This window comes from Lethenteron reissneri, chromosome 67 (genome assembly GCF_015708825.2).
Source record: "Lethenteron reissneri isolate LAM-NWPU_2019-01 chromosome 67, ASM1570882v1, whole genome shotgun sequence".
NCBI lineage: Eukaryota > Metazoa > Chordata > Hyperoartia > Petromyzontiformes > Petromyzontidae > Lethenteron > Lethenteron reissneri.
This window is the reverse complement of record NC_083845.1, coordinates 2,988,794-3,015,250: the sequence shown is the minus strand read 5'-3', so window position 1 is coordinate 3,015,250 and position 26,457 is coordinate 2,988,794. Positions and strand designations below refer to the sequence as shown.

Below are 26,457 nucleotides of genomic sequence, written 5' to 3'. Positions count from 1 at the left end.
ATGGATGAATCGCTGTTTCGAATTCATCAGAGATTGAATTGTGCCAAATTAAGTGCAGACAATGTTTTGAACATCACAGTTTATGAGTGTGTGTATGTGTGTGTACAATTGTACTCCCAATTGGTAACGGGGCAGTTGTGGAGAGAGTGGAGAGTTTCCAATACCTGGGCAGTGTGCTCATGACCGGCTCCAGTTTGGCAGCAGAGGTCTCACTCAGAATCAGTCGAGCGGCATTATCTTTACATCGGTTACGTAACGCTGTGTGGAAGCTACCTGGTCTGTCACTCCACACGAAGCTTCAGGTCTTCTCGGCCACAGTCATGCCCTCCCTCCTCTATGCTTGCGAAACACGGACCCCCCTAATGGAGCATCTTCGCAGGTTAGAAACATTTAGGTTGGCCTGCCTACGATCCATCTTGGGTTTAACCAGGATGGATTGTGCGAGGAGCTTACGAATCCCTGAAAGATCTGGGAAAAGTTCCATCGGTGAGCTCCTCCGGCAGGCAAGGCTGCGCTGGCTGAGTCATGTAGCCCGCATGCCCAGCCACCGCATGCCTAAACAGCTTTTGTTCGGCCGGATCGAGGGGGCTAAACTGGCGCGGCACGGGCTGGAGAAGAGATGTAATGATGTGGTACAGGAGGACGTGGAGCTGAGTGGACTTGCCGATGACTGGTGCCAGCGGTGTCAAGATCGGCCTCTGTGGAGGAGGCTCGTGAAGGACGCTACTGGGCAGTTGGAGGCAGTCGCCCTCCAACAACAACAGAGGGCAGAGGAGCGATGCTCACAACAACGAGCGGACCGCCGGGTGGCTAAAGCACATCAAGTTGGCACGGTAGGGTGAACAGGTGGTGCATCGACCAGTCATCTCAGTCAGTCGACCCGTGGCACCTGGGTCTGCCCCGTGACCTCCTGCCAGTGGGTGTTCGACACTTCACGTGGCCTCAACGTGCACCTAGCCTGGCACAAGCGCCGTGGTGACGTCACCGCCACTCAGTGGCGAATGGCGGTTGTTGGTTGTGGTAGGTGTACGTATGTGCAGTCATTGGGGAGCGGTGGTGCAGCGGTTAGCGCGCTGTGCTACGAACCCGGCGACCGGAGTTTGATTCCCCCTCACAGCCAACACCGGCGACTATTATCTGAACCGGTCCAGGGCCTCCCCTAGGTCGACTCAGCCTCAAACGAGTACCTAGTGCGGTGTGTAAACTTCGCGACTGGGGGAGACAAAGGCGGCCGGGCGTGGTGCTGGCCACCCACCCCCTCGTGTGACGTGCCGGCCTTCATAGGTGCTATTCGCTAACAGCACTTGACCCAACAGTCTTATACAGGCTATACGGAGGATCTTTGTCTTTTTTTTTGGGCAGTCATTGGTAACTGGACTGATGTCATTAACGCGTGACAATTGAGGGCCCAGTTTAATCGCAGCGTCGCTCTCCTCCATCTCTCTCAGCCTTCGCCACGCGGTCTACCCCGGAGTCTCCGTGTAGGGTTTCACCAACACCCGAATGTGACTCGTTCGTCGTGTGCAGGGAGTCAGTCGGTGGCTGGGTTGAGACCGTCATCTCCACGTGCACTTCCCGCACGTGGTTTAATTACGATCAGACGGACGCCTGTTCCTCCGAGGAGGCTTCGCTGAGCACACCCTCGTCTCTGTGTTTTCTCACGAGGGTCCTTGCCAAGCGTTTCGCATTTGGGGTGCGACATCGCTGCTGTGTGATCCCCGATCGAGTGATGCTGCGGGGTATTGCTGCGCTCGTATTGGGATGTTTTGGCTAATGCCCGTCACAATGTTGGGTTGTTGTTGTTTTTAATACCTATGAGAGGGAGCTGGAGAACTCGGAGAGAAAAAAAACCCCATTCAGGTGGTGGGTGGTTGGGTGAGTGGATGAGTGGGTGGATTAGTGAGTGGGTGGGTGGATGAGTGGGTGGGTGAGTGGGTGGGTGGGTGAGTGGGTGGGTGGGTGGGTGGATGAATGAGTGGGCGGATGAGTGAGTGAGCGGATGAGTGAGTGGGTGGGTGAGTGGGTGGATGAGTGGGTGGGTGGGTGAGTGAGTGGGTAGATGAGGGGGTGGATGAATGGGTGGATGAATGGGTGGGTGGATGAGTGAGTGGTTAGTGGGTGGGTGAGTGGGTGGGTGGATGGGTGGGCGGGTGAGTGAGTGGGTGGATGAGTGGGTGGATGAGTGGGTGGATGAGTGAGTGGGTTAGTGGTTGGGTGAGTGGGTGGGTGGATGGGCGGGTCGGTGAGTGGGTAGGTGAGTGGGTGGATGAGTGAGTGGGTGGGTGGATGAGTGAGTGGATGAGTGGGTGGATGGGTGAGTGGGTGGGGAGAATATACAAACTCCGCAAAGGGCACCCGAGTCGGGAATCGAGCCCAGGCCCTTCTTGCTGTGAGCCACGGGACCGCCGCCACCACCCGGGCCGCGCTGGAGCAGCGCAACGCCTCTGGACGAGAGGATTCCAGATCTCAGGAGTGGTTTTACCATCTGATGGAGGGGGATGGCAGGGATGGCTTTCCCGTTTTAATTTGTGGTAACGTCCAAATAACCCTGGCACCGTATTAAACAGCGCCGCCTCCTACCGCATTTGTTTTTTTTCTTCATCAAAAGGACCGAAGCCTAAACCTCATCAAAGATTTTGCTTTTCAGACCAACTCTTACGAGCACTGTATGTCTGCTCTCTTTCACTACAAACTCGCAACGGACCAGTCAATGGGGCGGAGGGGGGAGACGGAATTTGTGGTCCCATGATTCCGTCTCTCCCTGGCTAGATCCGCGTTCATGTGATGAGAGAGCGTGTGAATGTGAGTGTGTAAGTGTATGTGTGGGTGGGTGGGTGAGTGAGTGGGTGGGTGAGTGTGTGGGTGAGTGTGGGTGAGCGTGTGTGGGTGAGTGTGTGTGTGAGTGTGTGGGTGAGTGTGTGGATGTGTGAGTGTGTGTGGGTGAGTGGGTGGGTGAGTGTGTGGGTGAGTGTGTGTGGGGGTGAGTGTGTGGGTGGGTGAGTGTGTGTCTGTGGGTGAGTGTGTAAGTGTGTGGGTGGGTATGTGGGTGAGTGTGTGGATGTGTGTCTGTGGGTGAGTGTCTAGGTGTACCGTGCAGGCCTTCATAGGTGCTCGCTAACAGCACTTGTCCCAACCGTCTGTTCAGGCTATAGGGGGGATCTTTGTCTTTGTATGAGTGAGTGTGTGGGTGAGTGTGTGTCTGTGTGGAGTGGTATAATATCGGCTAGCGCACCGCGCTATGAACCCAGCGACCTGAGTTCGATTCCCGCTCACGGCCAACACCAGTGACGATTGTCTAAACCGGCCCTGGGCCTCCCCTAGGTGAACTCAGCCTCAAATTATTGCCCGGTACGATGTGTAGTAAACATCGCCACTGGGGAGACAAAGGCGTCCGGGCGTGGTGCTGGCCACCCACCCCCTCGTGTGCCGCAGTGCCGGCAGCCTTCAGAGCTGCTACTCGCTAACAGCACTTGGCCCTACAGTCTGCACAGGCTACAAGGAGGTTCGTCGTTGTTTGTGGTGCTCGTGTTGAGTTTGCACGATCATCACAAATGAATTATTGCAGCGCCAGGGCTCCGTCTGCCGTTGTTGCCGCGTCAAAGCGTCGCCGTCATCACGGCGCCGTTATTGGTGCGTGGCTAATATCTTGGCATTGCTCTGAGGATCTTGATTTAGTTTTTTGTGGGGGTTTTTTGTAGCACGAAAAACATGGGGACTGGCTTCAAAATGTACCAAGCGCGAAGTTCAAGTGGGAGTTTGCGGAGGGGGGTGGGAAGTGTTTTCTGGAATTCGGCCCCTGACAACTCCCGCGGACATTTAAGCCCTGGGGGTTACTGTTTTGGTGTACCCGTGCCAACCTGGGGTCGGGCCAGTTGTGCAGCGGGGGACAGCGTTACGTTTCATTTCCGGCCGCGGCTAACATCAGTGGCGACAGAGATCTTGAGCCCTTGCTGGGCCTCTCCGCCTTTCACGAAGCGGCACTCGCTCCCCGCGTGAGCGCGGATTTCGCCCCTTTTGGAACAAACGTTCCGCGCGACTCACCCGCCGAGATGGCGCCCTCAACTGGGTGAAAGTCGCTCTGGTTTTTACCGAAAGGAACAGAGAGTATGGATTCCTGCAGTCACGAAAGCTTCAAATCAAGATTGTTGAAAGTCGCCTACCCGCCGGGCGCGACCGCGCACTTCGTACGAACGCGACGAATCCCAGCGTCGAGCGAGCCGGAAGTGTGACGTCACGAAGACGTCACAATGGTAACGTCACTTCCGTGTGGTTGTTTTTTCTCTCTTCCCCCCCCTCAGCGAAGGTGGTGCCACGTGGCGTTGAGATGCGTTCATTTACTACAAAGTAAATGTTTCGTGAGAAAGCAATAAAAACTCCATTTATATCGCGTAAATATAACTGTGTTGTTCAACCCGCCACCACCCAACACAGCCACTTAGTAAAGTTTGTCACGTTCCTAGTACAGCACACCGGTGTGTAGGAGAGTGAACCCACAACATACTCTTGGGTTCTTTCGGTAAAGTCACGTAGGTATAAAATAAAATAAATCACGACGTTTCGGGCGCAACACAAGCGTCCGTCATCAGGTGTGAAAACTACGGCAAGAAAAGTTTAGCTGAAGTGGGAGAGATGCTGTGGTAAGGGGTATATATAACCCCAAACGTCGTGAGAATTTTTGTTTTATTTTTATTACTTTATCTTTCCCTTCTACGTGACTTTACCGAAAGAACCAAGAATATGAAACTTACTAATTGGCTGCATCGGGTTGGTGGCGGGCTTAACGACGCATTTATATTTACGCAATCTCACCCCAAAAAAAACCCTGCGCTATGGATATTGGTCGTGAAAGCCTCCGACTCAAGCGTTCAACTCGTTTTACACCACGTGTCAACACGGCAAGAGTTTAGAACTGGCAATATTTGGGGTCTCACTGCCACCTTGTGGCCTACAGCAAAATAAAAACCCTGACCAGTCACACTCGGGCGTTCCTCAACATCCAGGGTGACCTGCAGACCCACCCCCCACCACCCCCGCAATTCATCGTCAGAGTGATTTCCTGCTCAAATGAGCATCGAGGGATGTTTACTTCCCGTTCACAGCCCCTGAAGCCAGTGGTGACACTTACACGTTCCTATGGCAGGTGTGAGTGGGGGAGCGAGGCTATTCCGTAGAGCAGTGCTTCTTCTCCACCACCCAACACAACCAGTGCGAGATGCCCTTTCTGGGGGGACGTGGGCAGATTTTTTCGTGTAGAAGGTAAGTCATTGAAAACGCAATTTCAGCACGGGGCATGCAAGTTACAACTTGCTTTGTTTCTACATCGTTAGACCTCCTTTGCCAGTACCAAAATATAATTGGGTTTTGGCAAAGAAGGTCTAATGGTGTAGATTATTACCCCGAGCTCTCATTACTTTCATAGTGCATTGTCTTGGAGCTGTACGCCTTTTGGCGTCCTCTGGTCTAGCACCAATTGAGACGAGGCTCCAAAGTAAGCCGTCTCTGGTGTGGACCAATCAGTTTCAAGGACAATGCATATATTACACTGGTCAACACACTTTTTCTGGCTAAAGGTATTCCAACGGTTCTAATGTAATTGTGGGGTGCTGATTCCAAATCTGGCATCAATTTTTGTCTATCACATCAGGTTTTTGAGATATCAAATATTGCATTTTCAATCAAAACTGCATAAGAAAAATATTAAATAAACGTGGACATCTACATAAAATGATATTAAAAACACACTATCCTAAAATACAGCACCATATTTTAACATTAAAGCAGTCACTGACTCGCAACAACTTGCAATCATAAGTGACAGAGTTAATTTCGGGTAAAATCAATGAAAATGGGGTATGACGATAGCATAAAAATGAGATGTGGTAGAGCAAATCTGAGACCAGATTTGGAATCAGCACCCTGAAATTAGTCTAGAACAGCTGCAAAAGTCCAGGACAGAAAAAAATGTTTTTGTTTTGTTGACCAGTGTTATCAGTGTTTTTTGTTTGCATTTTGACCACAAGTATTGTGGTTAATGCACGCATGATTCCTCGTAAAAAGGTTTCAGTTTTGTTGCCAGAATAAAGGGGAAACCCCTATTATTCCTTTGTTCCATCAAACCCTGTGCATTTATAAAAAAAAAATATGATTGAGAACCAAGCGGGTACAAGGCTGCAGCAATAGGTGAAAAACCACTGCAACAACGCATCCATCAATCCATCCGCTGTCGACTTCTCCAGAGTGGCTACTCGTATTTAGAAGCGAACCCGGAGGGTTGATGGGGTCGAGCCAACTCCCCCCCCCCCCAGCCAGAATGTGAACTCGCGAACTTTTCCCGATCGCGAAGCCACTGGGCCACCCCCCGTAGCACCACGTCCATCTCCAACGAGCCCGGAGCCGTTCTTTCTCGCCCAGTGGCATTCGCAACGAGAGATATTTTTCGAACGGATTTTTGTAATTCAATACTTTTCGTTGGAGATTGGTGGGTGGTGGTGGGGGGAGACGTGTAAAGAGGCCTTGAAATAAAGTGTGCATTGTCTTTGTCGTGTAATCACCCACCTGTTGTAACGTGTTTTTTTCGAGTGGGGTATCTGTAAATGGATCGCCCTGTATAATTGGCAATTCGTAAAAAATAATAGGTATTCTTGGTTCTTTCGGTAAAGTCATGTAGAAGGGAAATAATAAAATAATAAAAATAAAACAATGAAATTCTCACGACGTTTCGATTGCAACACAAGCAATCGTCATCAGGTGTGAAAACCACAGCAAGAAAAACATTTTCACAGAAATGTTTTATTACATTTTCTTGCTGTGGTTTTCACACCTGACGATGATTGCTTGTGTTGCAATCGAAACGTCGTGAGAATTGTATTGGTTTATTATTTTATTATTTCCCTTCTACGTGACTTTCCCGAAAGAACCACGAATATGAATCCCTGCAGTCACGAAAGCTTTAAATCGAAATATAATAATCGGCGTTTACCATTTTGCGTAAATAAAACAGGAGTTGCGTTAAGGATGCTCAAACACCAAAATAGAAACCTTCTTGCCAGGAATCAAGTTATTGCATTAACCACACAAACAGTAGTAGGGTGAACATGCAGACAGACACGGCTCTGATACTAATGTATGATGCGTTGTCTTTGAGACTGATTGGCCTACACCAGAGAGAAAGCCGCGTTCTTCACGTCCCAGTCCCACCATCAGTGTCAGACCAGAGAACAACGCCAAAAGGCGAACAGGACAATGACAATGCCACGCGTCTCAGAGCATTCATAGCTCGGTGTGAGCAGCTATAGCATGGGACCTTTTTCCAGTTTTAAAGTATCAAAAATAAGAGTAGATTTGATCCTTTCTGGCAATAGGAGGTATTACATTCCAACACCACAATAGAAACCTTTTGCAAGCAATCAAGTTGCTGCATTGACCACACACACTAGTTGAGGTGAACATGCAATAAATGTACTCTGGTAATCTATGACGCGTTGTCTTTGAGACTGATTGGTGGCTGCTAACGAGCACTGCCGTCAGAAGGGCCTCCGGTAGAGCGAGCTCCGTAGGGGGAGGAGCTCCTCTATCTCGGGAGGTTGTTTTTGGTCGACTCTTCCATTGTGTCTCTGTGCGTCTCTCTGCGTGTCTCTCTATGGCTCTACCCCATGTGTGTCTCTCTCTCTGTCTCTCCATGTCTCTCTCTCCCCGATGTCTCTCCGTGTCTGTTTGTCTCTGTCTCTCTGTGTCTCTGTCTCTCCCCGATGTGTCTCTGTGTCTCTCGGTCTCTCTCTCCGTGTCTCTGTTTGTCTCTCTCCCCGATGTGTCTCTCCCCGGTGTCTCTCTCTCTGTTTGTCTCTCTCCCCAATGTGTATGTCTCTGTCTCTCTCCGCGTCTCTGTGTATGTCTCTGTCTCCGTGTCTGTGTTTGTCTCTCTCTCCCCGAGCTTGCATTCATTCACACCTGATGGCGGTTGCTTGTGTTGCAATCGAAACGTCACATTCTATTATTTATTTTATTTTCTTTCTACGTGACTTTACCGAAAAAACCAAAGAGTAATTCCTGCAGTCACGAAAGCTTCAACTAAAGTTTCTTCCATTCAAGGCCAGACGTCTTGGTAAGAGGGTGGTAGTGCCCACCACACTTTTCCCCACCTGCAGATTCACCAACTGCGGAGTTACCCATCTGCACTGACGAGCGGACAGAAAACAGAAACTGCCACCAATTATTTCAAACGCCGTGCCGGACGATCGTACCGATCCGACGACCTCTGGATTCATCAAAGAGAAGAGAAAACAAGACCCCGACGTCGTTTAAAAGTCTACAGTTTAATGTGTTCACAACCTGCCTCTGATCCTTCTAAAACACGTTACAAAAAAACCCTCAAACCGTTTCAACAAATGCCCAACAGTTTCGCTCCAGCTTAGCGGAGGCACGCAGACCAGAGCCATCGCTCCAGACTGGCGTCTCTCAAAACTCCAGTCCCACCGGTGTGCTGGCTTTCCTCGGTGACCAAATGCCGAGCATGTGCAGCGCGTAGCAGAACAATCCGTAGACCAATTAAATGTTTACGGCAAGGGCGGGGAACCTTTTTTTTGCCAAGGGCCATTTGGATATTTATAACATCACTCGCGGGCCATACAAAATTATCAACTTAAAAATTAGCCCGTTATATTCGGTCAAACATTTAATTAACTCGCCCCTAATGCGATGGCTGGAACTGCTTCTCTTTGGCGAGGCGTGTGATGTTAGCTGGTATTGATGATGTTGCTGCTACTCGCAACTGCTTTTCCAGGTTGGCTCCGAGATTTATTGAATTTCGAGTCCCGCCTGCGGTTGCCTTGGCAGGGCCACACCAAATGATTTCGCGGGCCTCATACGGCCCGCGGGCCGAACGTTCCCCACCCCTGGTTAACGGGGCAATTGTATGAGAGGGTTCGCGGCGCGAGCCCAGCGACCACCCTGGTCAATACCTGCGAATGCAATGGCCAGCTGGAATGGCCGCGTGTTAAAGAACGCCGCGACGTTATTCGAGAAGGGAAGGTCAAGGTATGCTGGCGTCACGTTTAGAAACCCGGCAACTTTGAAAACTAAATCTCGCAAATTACTCAACCGGGTAAAAACCGCGTGGCAACATCGCCCCCAACAGGCAGCCGAAACATCGTGGCAGCCTTGCGCTATGAGTGCGTCGCAAATATCAAACATTTTCAATTGTCATTATTAAAATTATTAATAGTAGTGGAGACGGGAGTTCGAGAAACACTGCGGGTTTGGATTGACATGTCAAGATCGTGCGGGGGGGGGGGATCACAATCGCCGTTGCCAGATCACCGAGCCAGCATCGCTGCCTGGGATCGTGGGTTCGAGTCCGGGTTCTAAAGCCACGCGTGATTCAACCGCATCCCCAGGGGAGAGTGGTCTGCTGGTCTCAGACCCGGCACGCCGTCGAATGCACGCAAGTAATTAGGACGTCAATAAAAATTAGGTTATCGACCGTTTGCATATTCCATTTAGCGAGTTACAAAACTTTCAGTTTCACCATCGACGCGTGACGAACCACGCTCTTTTAAGGATATATAAAAAGGTTTAGCACCTCGCGTAGACGGACAGATACGTCGGGCCTGACCACTCGGGGGACGGTCTCTCCGCTGTAGACGTGTGGTGGCACTGCCGGGTAGGTTTACAGAAGATGTGCGCTACCCCCCCCGCGCGCTCCGACGCGTTTCACTTCCGTCACGTTGCGACGTGCGCCGCTCCGCGGGCGAACCGCGCTACGAAGCCGGCGGCCCGAGTTCGATTCACAGCCACGGACAGAACATCGGCGACGAAATATCTGAACTAGTCCTGGGCCTCCCTCAAGGTCAGCTTGGCCTCAAGCGAGTACCTGTGCAGGGTCAGTTGACATCAGCAGCGGGGAGACAAAGGCGGTCGTGCGTGGTGCTACCCACTCCTCGTGACGTTCAACACGTAGGCTTTCGCGAACCAACATCATCCATAATGGGTTTTTTTTCATAGGTTAGAGCGCGCAAATATAAATGCGTCATTACCCCACCACCAATCGCCAAAGCCAATGAATGAAGTTTGTCACGTGAACAAAACGTGTCAGTTTCTACTTCAGCACACCGGCTGTGTCGGAAAGGAAAACCCACAACATTTACAATCCGAGTGCCGTGAAGTTTCGCCGGGGATTGCCACGTTGGCCTTCACAGGTGCTGCGCTGACAGCACTTGCCCCAAATGTGGGAGTCTCTGTTTGTTTGCCCTCCGCCAGGAAAAAGCGGGTTAGCTTATTGTTTAGGGTCGCTTCAGAAACTGAGAGTATTGGGTCCAGAATGTCCACAGGCCGATAGGCTAAGACGTGGGTTCATGGGTTTCTTGTATTTGCACGTGGAGAGACTTATGTCTGTATTACTTTATTACCCATCACCGTCCATGGTGGGGGGGGGGAGTAGTGGCACAGTGGTTAGTACGCTTCACTATGAACCTGGCGACCGGAGTTTCATTCCCAACCATTGCAAACATCAGTTGTGGAGTGGGGGGGGGACAGAATATGAATTTCTCTTCACCAACTCGTACTAACCAGCATGGTGAAGTATGGTCAAACAATCCCCGCGACCGAAGCTGCACTGGGAGGCCTTCATCCAGCAGTGGATTAACAAAGAGGTTGAAAATCATCTCACCGATCTTCCAGGACGGTGCACGCTGAGTTCGCGTACGGAACGACGCAGCTCCTACTCATTCACCGCAATCCTAAATGAAGGAAAAAAAAGAACCACGAGCGAATTTGTCGGGTAGCAGGGTGGCGTGGCATATGCTCGTGCCTCACTGCATGAAGGGCCTGGGTTCGATTCCCGACTTGGGGCAAACCGTTCCTTCGCGCAAAAGTTCCAAAATCTCTCCCCTGTTCTGCGCGGGGTTTTCTCCGCGTTCTCTGGTTCCCCCTCCCCCATAGTTAATCACGTACAAGTCATACTGGCCAAGACATCACCAAAAGTAGAACCCTCCCAGAAACAGACTCAAGTCTTCAAGACTTCAAGTGTGGGCCAAAAAAAATAACAACGTAATTACAGCATTCCACTTCCTGGTCATGCGCGTGGAATTAATGTTTTTTTGGTTTCGATTGGCTTTCAAACTCACGTAAGACCACGCGCCTCCCACCGGGTCAAACGCCGTTACATTGCCGGCAAATTCGAAACTGGGCACATTCACCCACTCCCATGCGTTGGCGCGGAGACTGGCGAGAGAGACGTCAACTCCTGCCCAGAGAGGTTCGTGAGAGCCACGGCGCCCACGGCCTCCCGTCCACGGTGAACCTTGCGCGCCCCAAAGCGGAACGAGGCGGCGGGAAAAATGTCTAAATCCGTGTGCTGCCAGAGAGCACGACAACTCGTAAAAACCCCGACACCGCAACGGATTTAAAAACAAAAATCTAGATTGTAAAGTAATTAAATTTCTGAAGAACTGATTTTCGTGTGTTTAGTTTGTTGTCATTCCTCCCCCCCTCCCCCGCACCTCCGATTAGCACGGTTAGCGACGTACTGTGCGGAAGATGGTCAGCGTACGCACGCGCACGTGCCAACAGGTAGAGGCGCAGCCCTGGAGCGTCTAGCTCTCGCCCCTGCTGGCGGATGGGCTCCCACCAGCAGGAGCTCCACGGTGGGAGTTGGCCTACGGTTCCACGCTGCCCCAGACGTGCTGGAAGAGGTGAGGGCAACCACGGCTTGACCCCACCAAAACGCAACCTTCCGATCACAAGGCATAACTGTGGTGGATCCGCTTACACTGCTGGGCGGACAGCGGCAGCAGGAAACGGCATTGACTAACCGGCGACCCCCGTAGTGCGTTGTCCATTGAGCTTCCAAGCGTTAAACCAGTGGCAGGCAACCATCTGTACCTTGCTGGTGTAGCCCCTGATCACGACGTTTCTAGCACCTTCGCTTGAAATAAAACAGCGAAATTCCACCACGAGCCGAGCACATTTTTTTTTTCCATGGGATAGTGACATCGCCACTCCAGATGGGAACGCAATGACTACCATCATCACCATCATCATCGTCGTCATCACACACCTGACCTCTTGCAGGACACTCTTTATAAATATTCGAGGTGTCTCCAAAACAGGAGCAGGTGAATAGTGTGAAGGTGCTCATATCAATTGGGCCAATGGTGGAAATTCTACATTTCTATGGCAAGAGCAAGTCTCTCCAAAGAGCAGCCACTGCTGACTTCTCAGAAAGTAGTACCGTTTCATGAACCGAAACTAAAAACTAAATTTTTTTTTTACTTTTTTTACCGATCTAAACACATTTTCTATCTACCAGGTAAGGCCCACTGAGATATGTAATTATTTTTATGAAGCAAACCTGACCATCACAATTGATAGCCCAATGAAGCGGCTTAGCTCGCGGGAAAAATATAATAGCAGCCGAATAACTCTAAACGCATAGTGACATTGATTCTAAATGTAGAGGGGAAAACACGGAGGACCCGGACATAAATCCACGCGACCACGGGGAGAACACGCACTTTACCGGAAGAACCAAGAATATTCCTTTGTTTCGTCAAACCCTATGAATTTCCTCACAATTCTTTTTACGATTCAGAAACAAAGGGGGTGCAAGGCTGCAGTAAATGTTAAGAACCACTGCTCTGGGAACTGCCCCGATGGCAGTGACATAACATCACTACTACTGGACACGATAACACCACGGCTATAAATGTGGGCCATGCCTCACACATACCGTCAACATGAGCTGGCCCCATAGCTGCAACATCACTCATGTAGTGTACAATTACTGCAATATGAATGTAAAAGAGCTTTTAGAAATGTGATAGGAGGAATGGGGAGCCTAGGACCAGACCACCCGGAATGCACCCGATACGGTGATTCCAAGCTAAGCAGCGTCGAGCTTGGACAGTGCTTGGATGGGTTATCGCCATGCATAACAGGCGTTATAGGCGTTGTGGTTAGCGGGAAGGCAGCGCAGAAAATCTGTCGCGCGTCCCGCACTCCCACTAAAACCTTCACCGACCTGCATTGACCAGCGTGAAGTATGATCAAAATCTCACATGTGGCCCGCAAGGTGCGGGGGAAGGCCCCCCCCCCCTTGTGCAGCAATGTAATGACAAACGGGCAGAGTGGGCCAGCACTCCCGAGACGGCGATTAAAACACAGCGTAGTGGTCATCTCCCTCCTCCGACAATGACAACAGAGATATCATGGGGGACCTCTTTTGCCAGTGTCGAAGTATGACAAATAAAATTATGCTTTAACCTTTCTGGCAATAAAACAGGTGGTGTGAAGATGCTCAAAAAACCAAATAGATGCCGTTTGTAAGGAATCAAGACTGCATTGACCACACACGGAAGGCAAATGGAGTCCGGAAGATCCGGTAGAGCTCACCAAATCGGCCAGAATGGGATTCAAGCCTGCCAAGTCCAGAAGCCTAGTCCTGAAAACGGCACTTGTCCAGGAAAGGTACCGATTTAAGATCGGAGAAGAGACCATCCCTCACCGTCAAGAAGCCTGTGAAGAGGTGGCACAGGGCCGAGCTCAACGACAAGAAGAGTTTGAAGGAGACGCTCTTGCAAGCCAACACTTGGATGACATCTCTGGAGAAGAGTGGCCTACCTGGCAAGTTTACGGCCTGGGGCTACCAACACGGGGGACTCCTCTGCTGCCCGCTGCCTATCTATGGAGATACCTCTGTCAACCCTTCTGGAGGCTCTAGAGAGGACAACCAACAACTTCCTCGGGAGATGGACGGCGCTCCCAAGAAGCTTCCGCTCCATCGGCCTGTACAAGGCAACGAAAGCTCGTAAGGCCACGATGCTGCGGGGGACATCATGCACGATAACGTTCGCCAGGCAAGAGATCCGAGTAAGAACGGTTCGCAAGTGGTCCAGCCAGCAGAGCGCTCGGGGAGGCGGAGGAATGGCCGCAACGCGCGGACATTGTCGGGTCGGTGAATCGAGGAGGCAGGCTGGGCCGGGGATGTACGACCAGGTGAAGCTGGAACAAAGCGGATCCAAAAGAGCGCCGTGGCATAGTGCAGAGAGAGGTCCGACACGCTGACGAAGCTGTAGCCGTGAAAGAAAATGGCAGCTGGACACGCCAGGAGAGCGTACGAGAGAGGGCACAGACCGAGCAAGACATCGGGAACATGGAAGGGTAGCGGATTATGTTTCTGCCCTGCTCTGTGTATGATGTGTTGCCCACACCAACAAATCTCCACACGTGGGGGCTGGAGGAAGGCCAGCCAGCCTGGAACACGTGGCTCTCCTCCTGCCAAGCAGGTCTGGCAGATGCAAAGTTCAGGTGGCGACATGACCAAATCCTCACTCAGCTGGCCGCGGGACTGGAGAAGCAGGTAGATAGCCAAGCCAACTAACCCAGGGCCCCTGTTTCATCCACTCAGGTCAGGAGAGAGGCTCCTTGCTACAGCAGGTGACTGGGAGATGTTGGCAGACCGCCGGAAGCAACATTGGTTCCCAGAGGTGATAGCCAGCACAAGCCTCAGACTGGACATCGTCCTTTGGTCTCGAGGAACCAAGCAGGTGGTCCTCATCAAGCTCACAGTGCCCTAGGGGGAGAGGATCGAGGAATCCCCATGAGCGGAGGCTCAGGAAATATCAGTGCCTCATCCTTGAGAGCCAGCAGGATGGACGGAGAGCATGGAATCTACCAGTCGAGCTCAGCTGCAGGGGGCTTGGCAGGACAAACACTGCGGAGGGCCCTGGGTGCTGCTCGGCATCGAAGGGGTGGCAAGGAAGGAGTCGGTGGCCGACGTCGGCAAGCAGGCTGAAGCGGCAACCCGTTGGATCTGGCTCAAGAGGAACGAGCGGTGGCAGAGCCAAACAGGCAGCAGGGAGGGGCAGGGCTGAGCGGAGGGGCGGATCGAGGGGCAAGTTCCAGGACGCTGGTTCTGCCATCGAGCCCCCCCTGAGGTGTCGTGGGCTCATCGACGAAACACCGGTGAAGGGGGAGGAGGGGTGCCCACTTGAGAACTCAGCTCAGTCCCAGTTAGGGGAGCAGTGTCTTGAATGAGGAACGGGGAGCGATTGAAGTGACACTTGGCCAACAGAAGCCACAGGGAAGCGAGTGCCTGTCAGGTGAGCCGGCAGCGATGATCCCCATCGCATTTCGGTTGTGGTGAACATGCAAACAAACATCATCCGATAATTTCTGCATTGTTTTTGAAACTGACTGACCACAAGTATTTGTGGTTAATCTATTTTGTGTTTGAACATCTGGACACCTGATTTTATTGCCTGAAAGGGTAAACTATTCTTATTTTTCAGACGTTCACAATAGCTTCGATACAAACTGAAGTTGTCAGCGAACGAACGCTTCAGATAGTGTTCGGCAGGACGCACAAAAGGCGCGCCTATCCGTCAAAGTCACGCATCGATTCTTGCGCTTCGCGACAGCGTGGCGCACCGGAGTCCTGATGGGTCTGCTTGTTGCAGGCGACCAGTTCGCATCAACCTCGCGGCCACGGGAGGCGGCCGGCTTCGCTCACCACCATGACCGGGAGAAACAAAATAATTCGATTGAAGCGCGACCCCTTCCCCCTCGATTCGTGACAAATCAAGCGAATCGCTCCCGGTTGATGGCCATAAATCGTTACCATTACAAAATGTTCGTCATGGGCGTACAAACGATATAAACCACACGTGACGTCCGTGTGGCCACCCCCCACTCTGACCCCCCCCCATACCCTCCACCGCCCACTGTGAAAACAGACTCCACTCCTATGCACAGCAGCAGTGGCAGCGTCCAGGCGCTGATGCAACCTCTCCCTCCTCCCTCTTCTCTACTCTGTTGAACCCTCCTTGACTCTACTCTCCTTCCTGTGGTGTAGCCACCAGTAAAAAGTTGCAAGTGCTTTTTCTTTTTTAGCACAGAAATGCTGATCCAACTACACGTTGTCCGCAAACGTTTCATGCACTGTCAAAATTATAATTGTGGCAATCTGGGCCAAGTCAACACAACTGCACACAAACGCGTCCACACACACACACGCACACACACATGCGCAGACACGTGCCTACACACACGCGCGTGCGGTAGCGTACGAGTCCAGTCCCACTAAACCTCCACGGTGCAAGCACAAATCCCATCATGCCTTGCGTGCACCTCCCATTAATGTAACAGCCGCATTGAATGAGCAACGCTCTCAGCGTTGTCCAGACCGCCAACTCAAGGGCTGAATGTGCGACACCCCTGAACACTCGTTAGGCCACCCACATCTACAAGTTGGAAAAATGTGGCCATCCCAACATGCTGCTCAGCGGAACGGAGACCCAATAGGAAGCATTGAAAACAGAGAGGGCTGCAAACGGGCTCCGTCCTAATTAGGTTCGGGATGGCCACACTTTAGGGATGGCTGGGCGGGCGTTTCATAGGCTACGGAAACCACTTTGGATCCGGGAGCTGGACACTCAGCAGCTGGAAAGGAATTCGCTGACATATAAGCACGTGTGCCCAAGACATCTGCTGTGAAGTTAGTGACAAGACAGGAAAGGCAATGCACACGTCCGCAAGAGAACATGGCAGGTAAGTGGTGCAGATGGGAAGCAGGAAGGTGAAGGTTGCGCTGCAGGACATGCGTGCAGGATGTTAGAGGGCCGATTACCGTGACCTGCGATGGAGGGGTCTCCACGAGTCCGGTGACCTGGGGGAGGAAAACACCGAAAAGCAAGTGGTGGGATACTCTTGTCAGGTGCAGATCTATGGGTCTCTGTGTGAGTCTGTGGGTCTCGATGAGTCTGTGGTTTTCTGTGTCAGCATGTGTGGGTCTCGGTGTAAGTCTGTGTAAGTCTGTGGGTCTCGGTGTGAGTCTGTGGGTCTCTGTGTAAGTCTGTGGGTCTCGATGTGAGTATGTGGGTCTTTGTGCGAGTCTGTAGTTCTCGATGAGTCTGTGGCTCTCTGTGTGAGTCTGTAGGTCTTGGTGTGAGACTGCGGGTCGCTATGCGAGTTTGTGGGTGTCTGTGTGAGAGTGTGGGTCACTTAGAGTCTTCAAATGTATTCCAGGACACTGTTAAGTGCAGAGCTTGGGAGGTCGCTCTGCGTGTACTGTGCAGAAGCAGTGGGTAGAAAGCATTTGTTGCAAGGTGTGGTGGTCACATAAATGGCTTTGAATGTTGATCTTGAATGAACCCCAGGTTTGGCGGAGTGGGTGGATGGGTAGGCGTTGAGCTCTGGGTTGGCGTTGGCGACCGATTTCCAGAATCGATTCTCAGAATCTGCCGCAGGCGAACGCGTTGATCACGTCCAGGGCGGCCGCGTCGAAGCCGCACACGTGAAGCACGCCGGCGTCGTCGGCGTCGCCGGCGGCGGCCACCGCCACGTCGCGGGTGAGGGTGCACACGACCAGCCGCGATGCCAGCCCCGTCTCCTACGACCGTCGCGGCACCGGGGAGGGAGCGGGCAGTCGAGAGTCGTCCGCTAACAGCTACTATTTGTTAAATGATTTTAATCGGGTGTAAGGCCCCCCACTGAGCTGCATAGCTCTTATTCAGAAGTGACGTGGCTGTCGCAAACGATAACTCGACAAAGTGACGCATCGTCGTCGTCGTGTGGTAATTCATAGTGGCAGCCAAACACTCTGAAGGCGTGTTGGTTGATAAACGTGGAGGTGAAAAAAAATCAGAGGACTCGAAGAAAAATCCACGCGACCAGGAGTAGAGCATGCAAACTATGTACAGCAGGCATCACCGTCACGATCGAAGGCACGGCCTCCTGTATACCAGGCGAGGTAGTTAACATCCCGCCATCATGGCCTAGTTATAGTCACGCGCGGCATGTTCACCAGCAAGACGCATGCCATCCGCCGCAACTTTCCGCTGGTGGGTTACCGGAACAACGCCACACAGCGAGTCGATTTTTATTTAACGAGGTGGGAGCTCAAGAGACCAGGTCGAGGCCTCGTTTGCAACAGTGACCTGGGACATTGCGTATAGCGTGATCCCAGCTGGGTCGTCCGTGGTCTCGCTTTCACGAGTTCGGCAAATTTGGGCCCTGGCGCCAACGCACGATGGCCAGCGCCGAGAGGGTGAAAGTTGGGGCGAGAGTTAACAAGAGATATAACATGACGATACCATGAGGGGTGATGGAAATTACATTTAGCCGTTTTTTTATTGGCATATGAACAGTTAATACTAATTGGTGGCTATCTAATAACAGACAAACCCTTCAATAATCCCAAAAATATTACTCCTAACATAAACCCGTTCGCATTAAAAGTAAAATGTTAACATGTTGAGGTCAGAGGAGCGACGCTCACAACAACGAGCGGAGCACCGGGCGGTTAAACCACAGCGAGTTGGCACAGTGGGGGGCACAGGTGGTTTATCGGCCAGTTATCTCAGTCAACCCATGGCACCTGCTGGGTCTGCCCCGTGACCTGCCAGCGAGCAGTCGACATTTCACATGGCCTTAAAGTGCAAATAGCCTGGCACACGCGCCATGGTGACGTCACCACCACTTCGTGGCGAATAGCGGCTGTTGTTGTGGGAATATCTGGTGCGGTAAGAAAAAGGGCACGGGGCATTGCCGAGTGGAGTGGCGATGGCAGCGTCACCGAATAATGTCGTCTCTTTCAGTCGGCCTGAGCGGCGCACGGGGTGGGGGGGGTGAGGGGAGGTGAGGGGGGGTCGGGGGTCGAACCTTGCGGTATTCCTGCAGGGCGACGGTCGGGTGGACGGCTCCCCAGGCGGCCTTCCTGTCGGTGAGAACCAGGAAGACGTCGACCGGCGTCCCCGTGTCACGTGCCCACGCCAGGAGCTGTGCGCAGTCCGTCGCGCCACGCGGGACCTGCTCAAACGCCGAGGCGGGCACCACAGTGGTTTAGAGGTGTTAACTACCTCGCCTGGTATGCGGTAGGGACGTGGGGTCGTTCCTGACCCTGACGCCACGGTGGCTAGGAGATGTTAACTACCTCGCCTGGTATGCGGGAGGGTCGTGGGGTCGATCCAGACCCTAATGCCACGGTGGCTTAGAGATGTTAACTACCTCGCCTGGTATGCGGGAGGGTCGTGGGGTCGATCCCGACCCTGACACCACGGTGGCTTAGAGATGTTAACTACCTCGCCTGGTATGCGGTAGGGTCGTAGGGTCGATCCCGACCCTGACGCCACGGTGGTTTAGAGATGTTAACTACCTTGCTTGGTATGCGGGAGGGTCGTGGGGTCGATCCTGACCCTGACACCACGGTGGCTTAGAGATGTTAACTACCTTGCTTGTTATGCGGGAGGGTCGTGGGGTCGATCCCGACCCTGACACCACGGTGGTTTAGAGATGTTAACTACCTTGCCTGGTATGCGGGAGGGTCGTGGGGTCGATCCCGACCCTGACGCCTGCTGCTGTATATTTTGCACGCACTGGAAGAGGCCGTCGCATGGCTCTGTGGCTACGTGGGCTCACGTCCACTGACGTAGCATTGACATGCGTACATATACATTTTATTTAGTGTTCTCGTGTATCTGGTGCTCTGTGTAAAAGTTATATGTAAAAGCATTCATTTTAACACGTAGGCTTTTAACACGTAGGCTTTCGCGACCAATATCATCCATAATACAGATTTCTTTTTTGGGTTAGATCGCGTAAATATAAAAAAAAGCATTCGCTAAATAAAAAAAATGTCTCTCTCCCCGTGGCCGTGTGGATTTTTCTCCACGTCCTCTGGTTTTTCCCCTTCCACATTTAGAATCAACGTCACGTGTTTAGAGTACTTAGCTGCTCATGTAGATTTCCACGTGGTAAGCCACTTCATTGAGCTATCATTTGTGGCCAGGTAAGTTCTGAAAAAGATCTCAATAGCTCAGTGGACACTTACCTGGTAAATAAACAAAAATGTTAAAATAGTTTATTTTACTCATAATAATGATGGTTTGCACTTATTAGGCGCCTTTCGCCGTCGCCAGGAAAGCGGAGATCAATGCGTTTTAGGAACCATCACAGAAAGCAGTCTAGTCCACGATTGCGTTTTGAAGGTCTCCTTTTTAACCCAGGTGAGGAACTTTCACCACAGCACAGAGAGGTGGCAAGACGCGCACAGCAAACGAGCGGAGCGCCGGGCGGCTAGAACGCAGCGAGTTGCCACAGAGTGCGGCACGGGTGGCGCATCTGCCGGTCATCTCGGTCAGTCAACCTATAGGCCCTAGGTCTGGCCAGTGACCTCCTTTCAGCCACGCTTCGAGCGATAGCCTCAAAAGTGCACCGCCACTGACAGTCATCGCCAGAGAGAGCGGTGGTGCAGCGGTTATGGCGCCGCGCTAGGAACCCGGCGATCCGAGTCCGATTCCCGCTCACGGCCAACACCGGTGACAATCATTTTAACCGGTCCTAGGCCTCTCCTAGGTTGCCTCAGCCTCAAATGAGTACATGTTGAGGTGTGCAGTAAACATCGTCACTGGGGAGACAAAGGCGACCGGGTGTGGTGCTGGCCACCCACCCCCTCGTGCGCCGTGTCAGCCTTCATAGGTGCTCGCTAACAGCACTTGCCCCAACAGCCTGTTAAGGCTACACGGGGGGGGGATCTGTCTTTTTTGCAGTGTTAGGGTCACCGTGCTCGGAACCCGACAGCCTGAGTTCAAGTCTCGGCCGCTGTTAACACATCGTTGGCAAGCAGCATCTCATTTGACCATGGGCCTCGAGTTGACTCGAGTCTTTTTTTTTCATCTGCACCTAGCCTGGCACAAGCACTCTGTGGGCAACGGCACCGTCACTTTGCGGCGAACGGCTGCTGCCGCCGCTGTTTTTAGTAGGAGACGTCCGGCGCCCACCTGGTCCATGATCCTCAGCACCTGGTCGAGCCGTAGGGAGGGGTCGATGGGCAGGGGGAGGAGCGTCTGCGAGAACGCCAGCACGGTGGCGCTCTGCTCCGTGTTGACGATCACCTGCAATCCCGCACGCGCGCGGACGCAAGCTGAGTGACGTAGTGCCCGCCGTACGTACGTACGATACATAGGCAACCGTGCTAATCGGAGGTGCGGGGGGAAGCACAACAAACTAAAGGCGACACAACCTACGACAAAAGTACATGCTAAACGATGAAAACTCATGCGCGCGCAAAGACCTGCCGTATCGTCCGTAACAGACTATTGGGGCAAGTGCTGTTAGCGAGCAGCACCGCGCCCGGCCGCCTTTGTCTCCCTAGCGGCGATGTTTACACACCTCACCAGGTATTCATTGAGGCTGAGTCGACCTAGAGAAGGCCCAGGAGTGGTTGAGATAATCGCCACTGGGTGTTGGCCGTGAGTGGGAATCGAACCCGGGTCGCCAGGTTCGTAGAGCAGCGTGAAAAACCGCTACACTACCGCTCCCCCCCCCCCCCACATACACACACACGTGGATTCTGAAACGCTATCCATGGCGCATTTGTCCCAGTAAAGTATTTATTTGGCGGTAATTAATTGGTAGCACTCTGCCAGGGGGGGATGCATCCCGTTATTACTCCGTCGCGAGTTCTCGACAGGGGGACACGTAACTTCACGCTGAAGTTTCGTTCAGATCGAATCGTCTTAACGAGCGCTACCGTAGTTGCCATGATTGTAAAGCATTAAACGGCAAGATTTAAAATATGAAAGTTCTATTGGAAAATATTTGTTTCTTTGGCAGCAAACGGTGGCGCAATGGGTCAATACACTTAAGCGAAGTGCGCTATGAACCCGGTGACCTGGGTTATAAACCCAACCGAGGCTAACATCAGTGGCGAGTGATGCTGGTACCCATCCCACCCCCAACCCCTTCACCAACACGCGCTCAACAAAAGAAACCCCACAACGTGTGCGGCACGTGGTGAAAAATCCACGGAAAAAAAATTCCACGGTCAAAAAAATCCGCCCACGTCACTCTGAAGGCACGCTGGCGCTTCAGCTCGTCGCACGAGCCCCTCTCGTCCACGTGGCCCCTGCTGCGTCTCACCCAGGCTAAACGATGAACCAGGTCGGTGTTGCACTCGTGGCTTTGTGCGTGCGTCGCTCGCTGCCTGTGCGGATGGCCGGGTCTTGAAAAAAAACACCAATTTTTACCGCGCGGGTGCCCAGTTCTTTTCTGCGCCGGTGGTTCTGGGCGAAGGCCAAGAGCTGTTGCGCACGCGACGCTACACACCGCACATGCGCCCCCGTCGCGTCTCATCGAATCCGTCTCACCAGGCTCAGAGCGGCCGCCAGGGTCTTGGCCATGAGCACCGGGGTGCCCAGGACGCCGCCGCACATCGAGATGCTCACGTCCACCGCCAGCAGGAAGCGCTTGCCCGTCGGCTGCACAACCTGGACGGCAAAGATTCAGGATGACATCAACGATGACATCCACAATTACATCCACAATGAGATCCGCGATGACATCCACGATATCATTGTGGATGTCATTGTGGATATCATTGTGGATGACATCCACCCACCCTCCCCATCCCCCATCCCCCTCCCCGACCTGCATGGAGGAGTAGAAGGTGGCGTCCAGGGCCTGCAGCACCGCCGGGTTGGGCCTCCACTTGAGCCGCCCTGTGCCCGCTTGGCCACGCTCGTAGGTCCTCAATGCCACCAATACGTGGAGTGGGTGCACGCGGGCCTTGTGGTGGGGGCGGACGGGCGGTAGAGGTCAAGGGCAATTGGGGATGGGTCGCGTTCGCTCGCTTCGTTGTCAATGACTGGTGGTCCGGTGTCTTTGTGCGTGTGTGGTTGGGGAGCGGTGGTGTAGTGGCCAGCGCACTGCCCTACGAACCCGGCTATGACCCGAGTTCGATTCCCGCCCACGGCCAACCCCGGTGATGATCATCTGATTCGGTCCTGGACCTCCCCTAGGTCGACTCAGCATTAAATGAGTAACCGGTGCGGTGTGTAAACATCGCCACTCGGGAGACAAAGGCGGCCGGGCGTGGTGTGACCCACCCACCCCCTTCGTGCGCCGTGCCAGCCTTCATAGGTGCTCGCTAACAGCAATTGCCCCGATGGTCTCTTACAGGTTATATGGGGGATCTCTGCGTTAGGCACAGAGGGGAGTACAGTCGATGCATCTGCCGGTCATCTCAGTCAGTGAACCCATGGCACCTGCTGGGTCTGTCCCGTGACCTCCGGCAGTAAATTTTCCTGCATTGCCCTCGACTGCCCACCGCGTAGCGCAGCCCCGCAGCTGCCGATGACGTCGAGGCATACACGGTACCATCTCCCACTCCCGCCCCCATCCCTCTTCCTCCCTACTACGCCTCCTCCACCCAAATTCATCCGTGCTTGGTCGCTCTGCTCCGATCGGGAAGGAGCGGTGTGAACTGAGATGATTTCGATGATTTCGCCGCTTTAAATGTCCACGTGATGATAGGCCGCTTCATTGAGCTATCATTTGTGGCCAGGTAGCTTCTGAAAAAACACATTCCTGCGGAGGGAGCTGGTAGTAACGTTGGGTTGCTCGGTCAATGGCCAGGGTCAACGGCGGCGTGGTGTATTCCGCAAATATGCCCGACTGTAAGGGCGGGCACAAGCCGACGTGAGTAGGTTAAACGTTGAGTTTTACAAAGGCACCACGGGGTGACAAAGCCCTCCCCACCCAGCCCCACCCCTCCCACCCAGCCCCTCCCCACCTTCCCCACCCAGCCCCTCCCCACCGTCCCCTCTCCACCCAGCCCCACCCCTCCCATTTTTGGATGCACGACGGACGACAGAATAATTCCCTGTGGGCTGGTGGAACCAGGAGGTTCCTACCAGTATAAGTTTACATCTCAGAAAGCTTTACTTGGTAAGATGCAAAATAACTTAGCTGTATTCACAGCGATTTTTTACCTTTCCTAAACTTGGCACTCCTATCGTGCTTATCGTGTCATTTGTTGTTGTAACGTTCTGACCCCGTGCCCCCTACTGGACATCTGTGATAAGTATAACCAGTAAAAACAAAGTTTTTCACTATAAATCCTTTATATGCATGGCGGCTAGAGTCCTCTCGTCCTCTGGCTTGAGATGGCTGCCACCTATGGGTCAGATGATTGCATCGCAGCATTAAGAAATTGGTAATTAAATACAATATTTTTGTCCTAAAAAGTGTAAAAAAATTTTTTCACGAACATTGTCGCGCACAACGAGTCTGTGTGGAAAATGTCAGCTCGATTGGATCACGGGAAGTGGGTTAAAAAACGACCGAAAATTTTACACGGTCGTAAGCAAGCAAGCAAGCACGCAAGCAAGCAAGCAAGCGAACTTAATATAAAGGATTTAAAAAAAGAGCTCTCATCGGATTCCTCCTCCGAGGATAAATACGATAGAGGGACTCCTCTGCTTACGAGCGAGTTAGGTTCTAGAAGTCTGTTCGTAAGTCGATTTGTTTGTAAGTCCAAATTTACTCCTGTCGATTCCAAACATGCTGTACGGCATGTACTCTAAACACGCGGAATGGCTTCATAAGTTGTTAAATCTCCTGTAGGCGTAGATGCCACTGGTTCATCATGTTCTATAGATATAGATGCCACTGGTTCTTCACATTCCGCAGATGTAGATGCCACTAATTTGTCACGTTCTGCAGAAGTAGATGCCACTGGTTGTTCATGTTCTACAGATGTAGATGCCACTGGTTCTTCATGTTCTGCAGATGTAGATGCCACTGGTTCTTCACGTTCTGCAGATGTAGATGCCACTGGTTCTTCACGTTCTGCAGATGTAGATGCCACTGGTTCTTCACATTCTGCAGATGTAGATGCCACTGGTTCTTCAGGTTCTGCAGATGCAGATGCTACTGGTTCTTCATGTTCTGCAGATGTAGATGTCACTGGTTCTTCACGTTCTGCAGATGTCACTGGTTCTTCACGTTCTAGAGATGTAGATGCCACCACCGCCATCTATTGCACGGCGGTTGAACTTACGACTCTCGGTCCGAACAGGCAACTGGACATACGGACCAGGTTTGTTTGTGTTTCTGAAAGCTTTTTAGTCGAATGTCCATAAGTCGAGGAGTCACTGAACCCTGATACTGATTCTGAACGCTTGTTAATGTCGTCCGTCGAAGCTATGCTAAACAGTTCTCTCCGGCTATCGGCAAGGAATATTCCCTGCTCCCCTCCCTTGCCTCTGCCTGAACGGTTCCTGGGGGGGAGCGCAGCGTCACACCCAGCGCGGCTCTGCACCCAGCGCGGCTCCGCACCCAGCATGGCACGGTACCTCGCGCAGCTCGTCGGTCTCCGCAAGCCTCTGGCACACGAGCGCCGCACCGGCGCTCTCGGGAGCCAGCAGGTCCAGCGCGGCCATCTTGCCCAGGCTCCTCAGCATGGCCGACACCGGCATCTCCTTCAGCAGCGCCAACCACACCTGGCATGGACCCCCCCCCCCACCCCAGCACCGTGAGCAGAACCCAACGCACGAATCTGGTCTCGTGTGCGTACGTTCAACACGTGACGATAACCACCGTTTGTTTTGATGGAACCGCCCGATACACCGGGGCGTCTCGGAGCACTTCACAATGCAATAGGCTCCTCAACACAATTGAAACATGGGGTGCCCAATCACCTACACACAACAACAACAACCGCCATTCGCCACAAAGTGGAGGTGACGTCACCACGACGCTTGTGCCAGGCCATGTGCACCTTAAGGCCACGTGAAGTGTCGAACGCCCGCTGGCAGGAGGTCACGGGGCAGACCTAGGTTCCACGGGTCGACTGACTGAGATGACCGAGATGACTGGCTGATGCACCACCTGTGCCCCCTACTGTACCAACTTGCTGTGCTTTAGCCACCCGGCGCTCCGCTAGTTGTTGTGAGCGTCGCTCCTCCGCCATCCGTTGTTGTTGGAGGGCGACTGCCTCCAACTGCCCAGTGTCGTCCTTCACGAGCCTCCTCCACAGAGGCCGATCTTGACACCGCTGGTACCAGTCATCGGCAAGTCCACTCAGTGCCACGTCCTCCTGTACCACATCACTCCATCTCTTCTCTAGCCCGTGCCGCGCCCATTTAGCCCCCTCGATCCGGCCGAACAAAAGCTGTTTAGGCATGTGATGGCTGGGCATGCGGGCTACATGACCCAGCCAACGCAGCCTTGCCTGCCGGAGGAGCTCACCGATGGGACTTTGCCCAGATCTTTCAAGGATTTGTGAGCTCCTCACACAATCCAGCCTGGTTAAACCCAGGATGGATCGTAGGCAAGCCAGCCTAAATGTTTCCAACCGGCGAAGATGCTCCATTAGGGGGGTCCACGTTTCGCAAGCGTAGAGAAGGGAGGGAATGACCATGGCCGAGAAGACCTAAAGCTTCGTGCGGAGCGACAGAACAGGTAGCTTCCACACAGCGTTACGCAACAGATGAAAATATATTGCCGTTCGACTGATTCGGAGTGAGACCTCTGCTGTTAAACTGGAGCCGGTCATAAGCACACTGCCCAGGTATGGGAAACTCTCCACTCTTCCACTACGTGCCCCATCACCGATTGGGAGTTGTGGGGGTGGAGTGTCCGATGGTACAAAATACCCAGGCAGGTGCTTAGTTTTGGTGGGGC

At 52.8% G+C, this 26,457-nt stretch overlaps 1 protein-coding gene across 1 annotated transcript in view; it reads right to left on the bottom strand.

Moving 5' to 3' along the window:
* Positions 1–8,293: 8,293 nt before the first annotated feature.
* LOC133360059 (RNA-binding protein RO60-like) overlaps positions 8,294–26,457 on the bottom strand; it is a 37,651-nt gene continuing 19,487 nt past the window's right edge. The window contains exons 6-11 of the mRNA XM_061578641.1: positions 25,128–25,274; positions 22,420–22,557; positions 22,140–22,259; positions 20,772–20,885; positions 18,655–18,801; positions 8,294–17,383 (exon numbers count right to left, since the gene is read on the bottom strand). Of these exons, the coding sequence (XP_061434625.1) occupies positions 17,225–17,383; positions 18,655–18,801; positions 20,772–20,885; positions 22,140–22,259; positions 22,420–22,557; positions 25,128–25,274 (825 nt within the window). The 3' untranslated portion in view covers positions 8,294–17,224. The remainder of the gene's footprint in view (positions 17,384–18,654; positions 18,802–20,771; positions 20,886–22,139; positions 22,260–22,419; positions 22,558–25,127; positions 25,275–26,457) is intronic.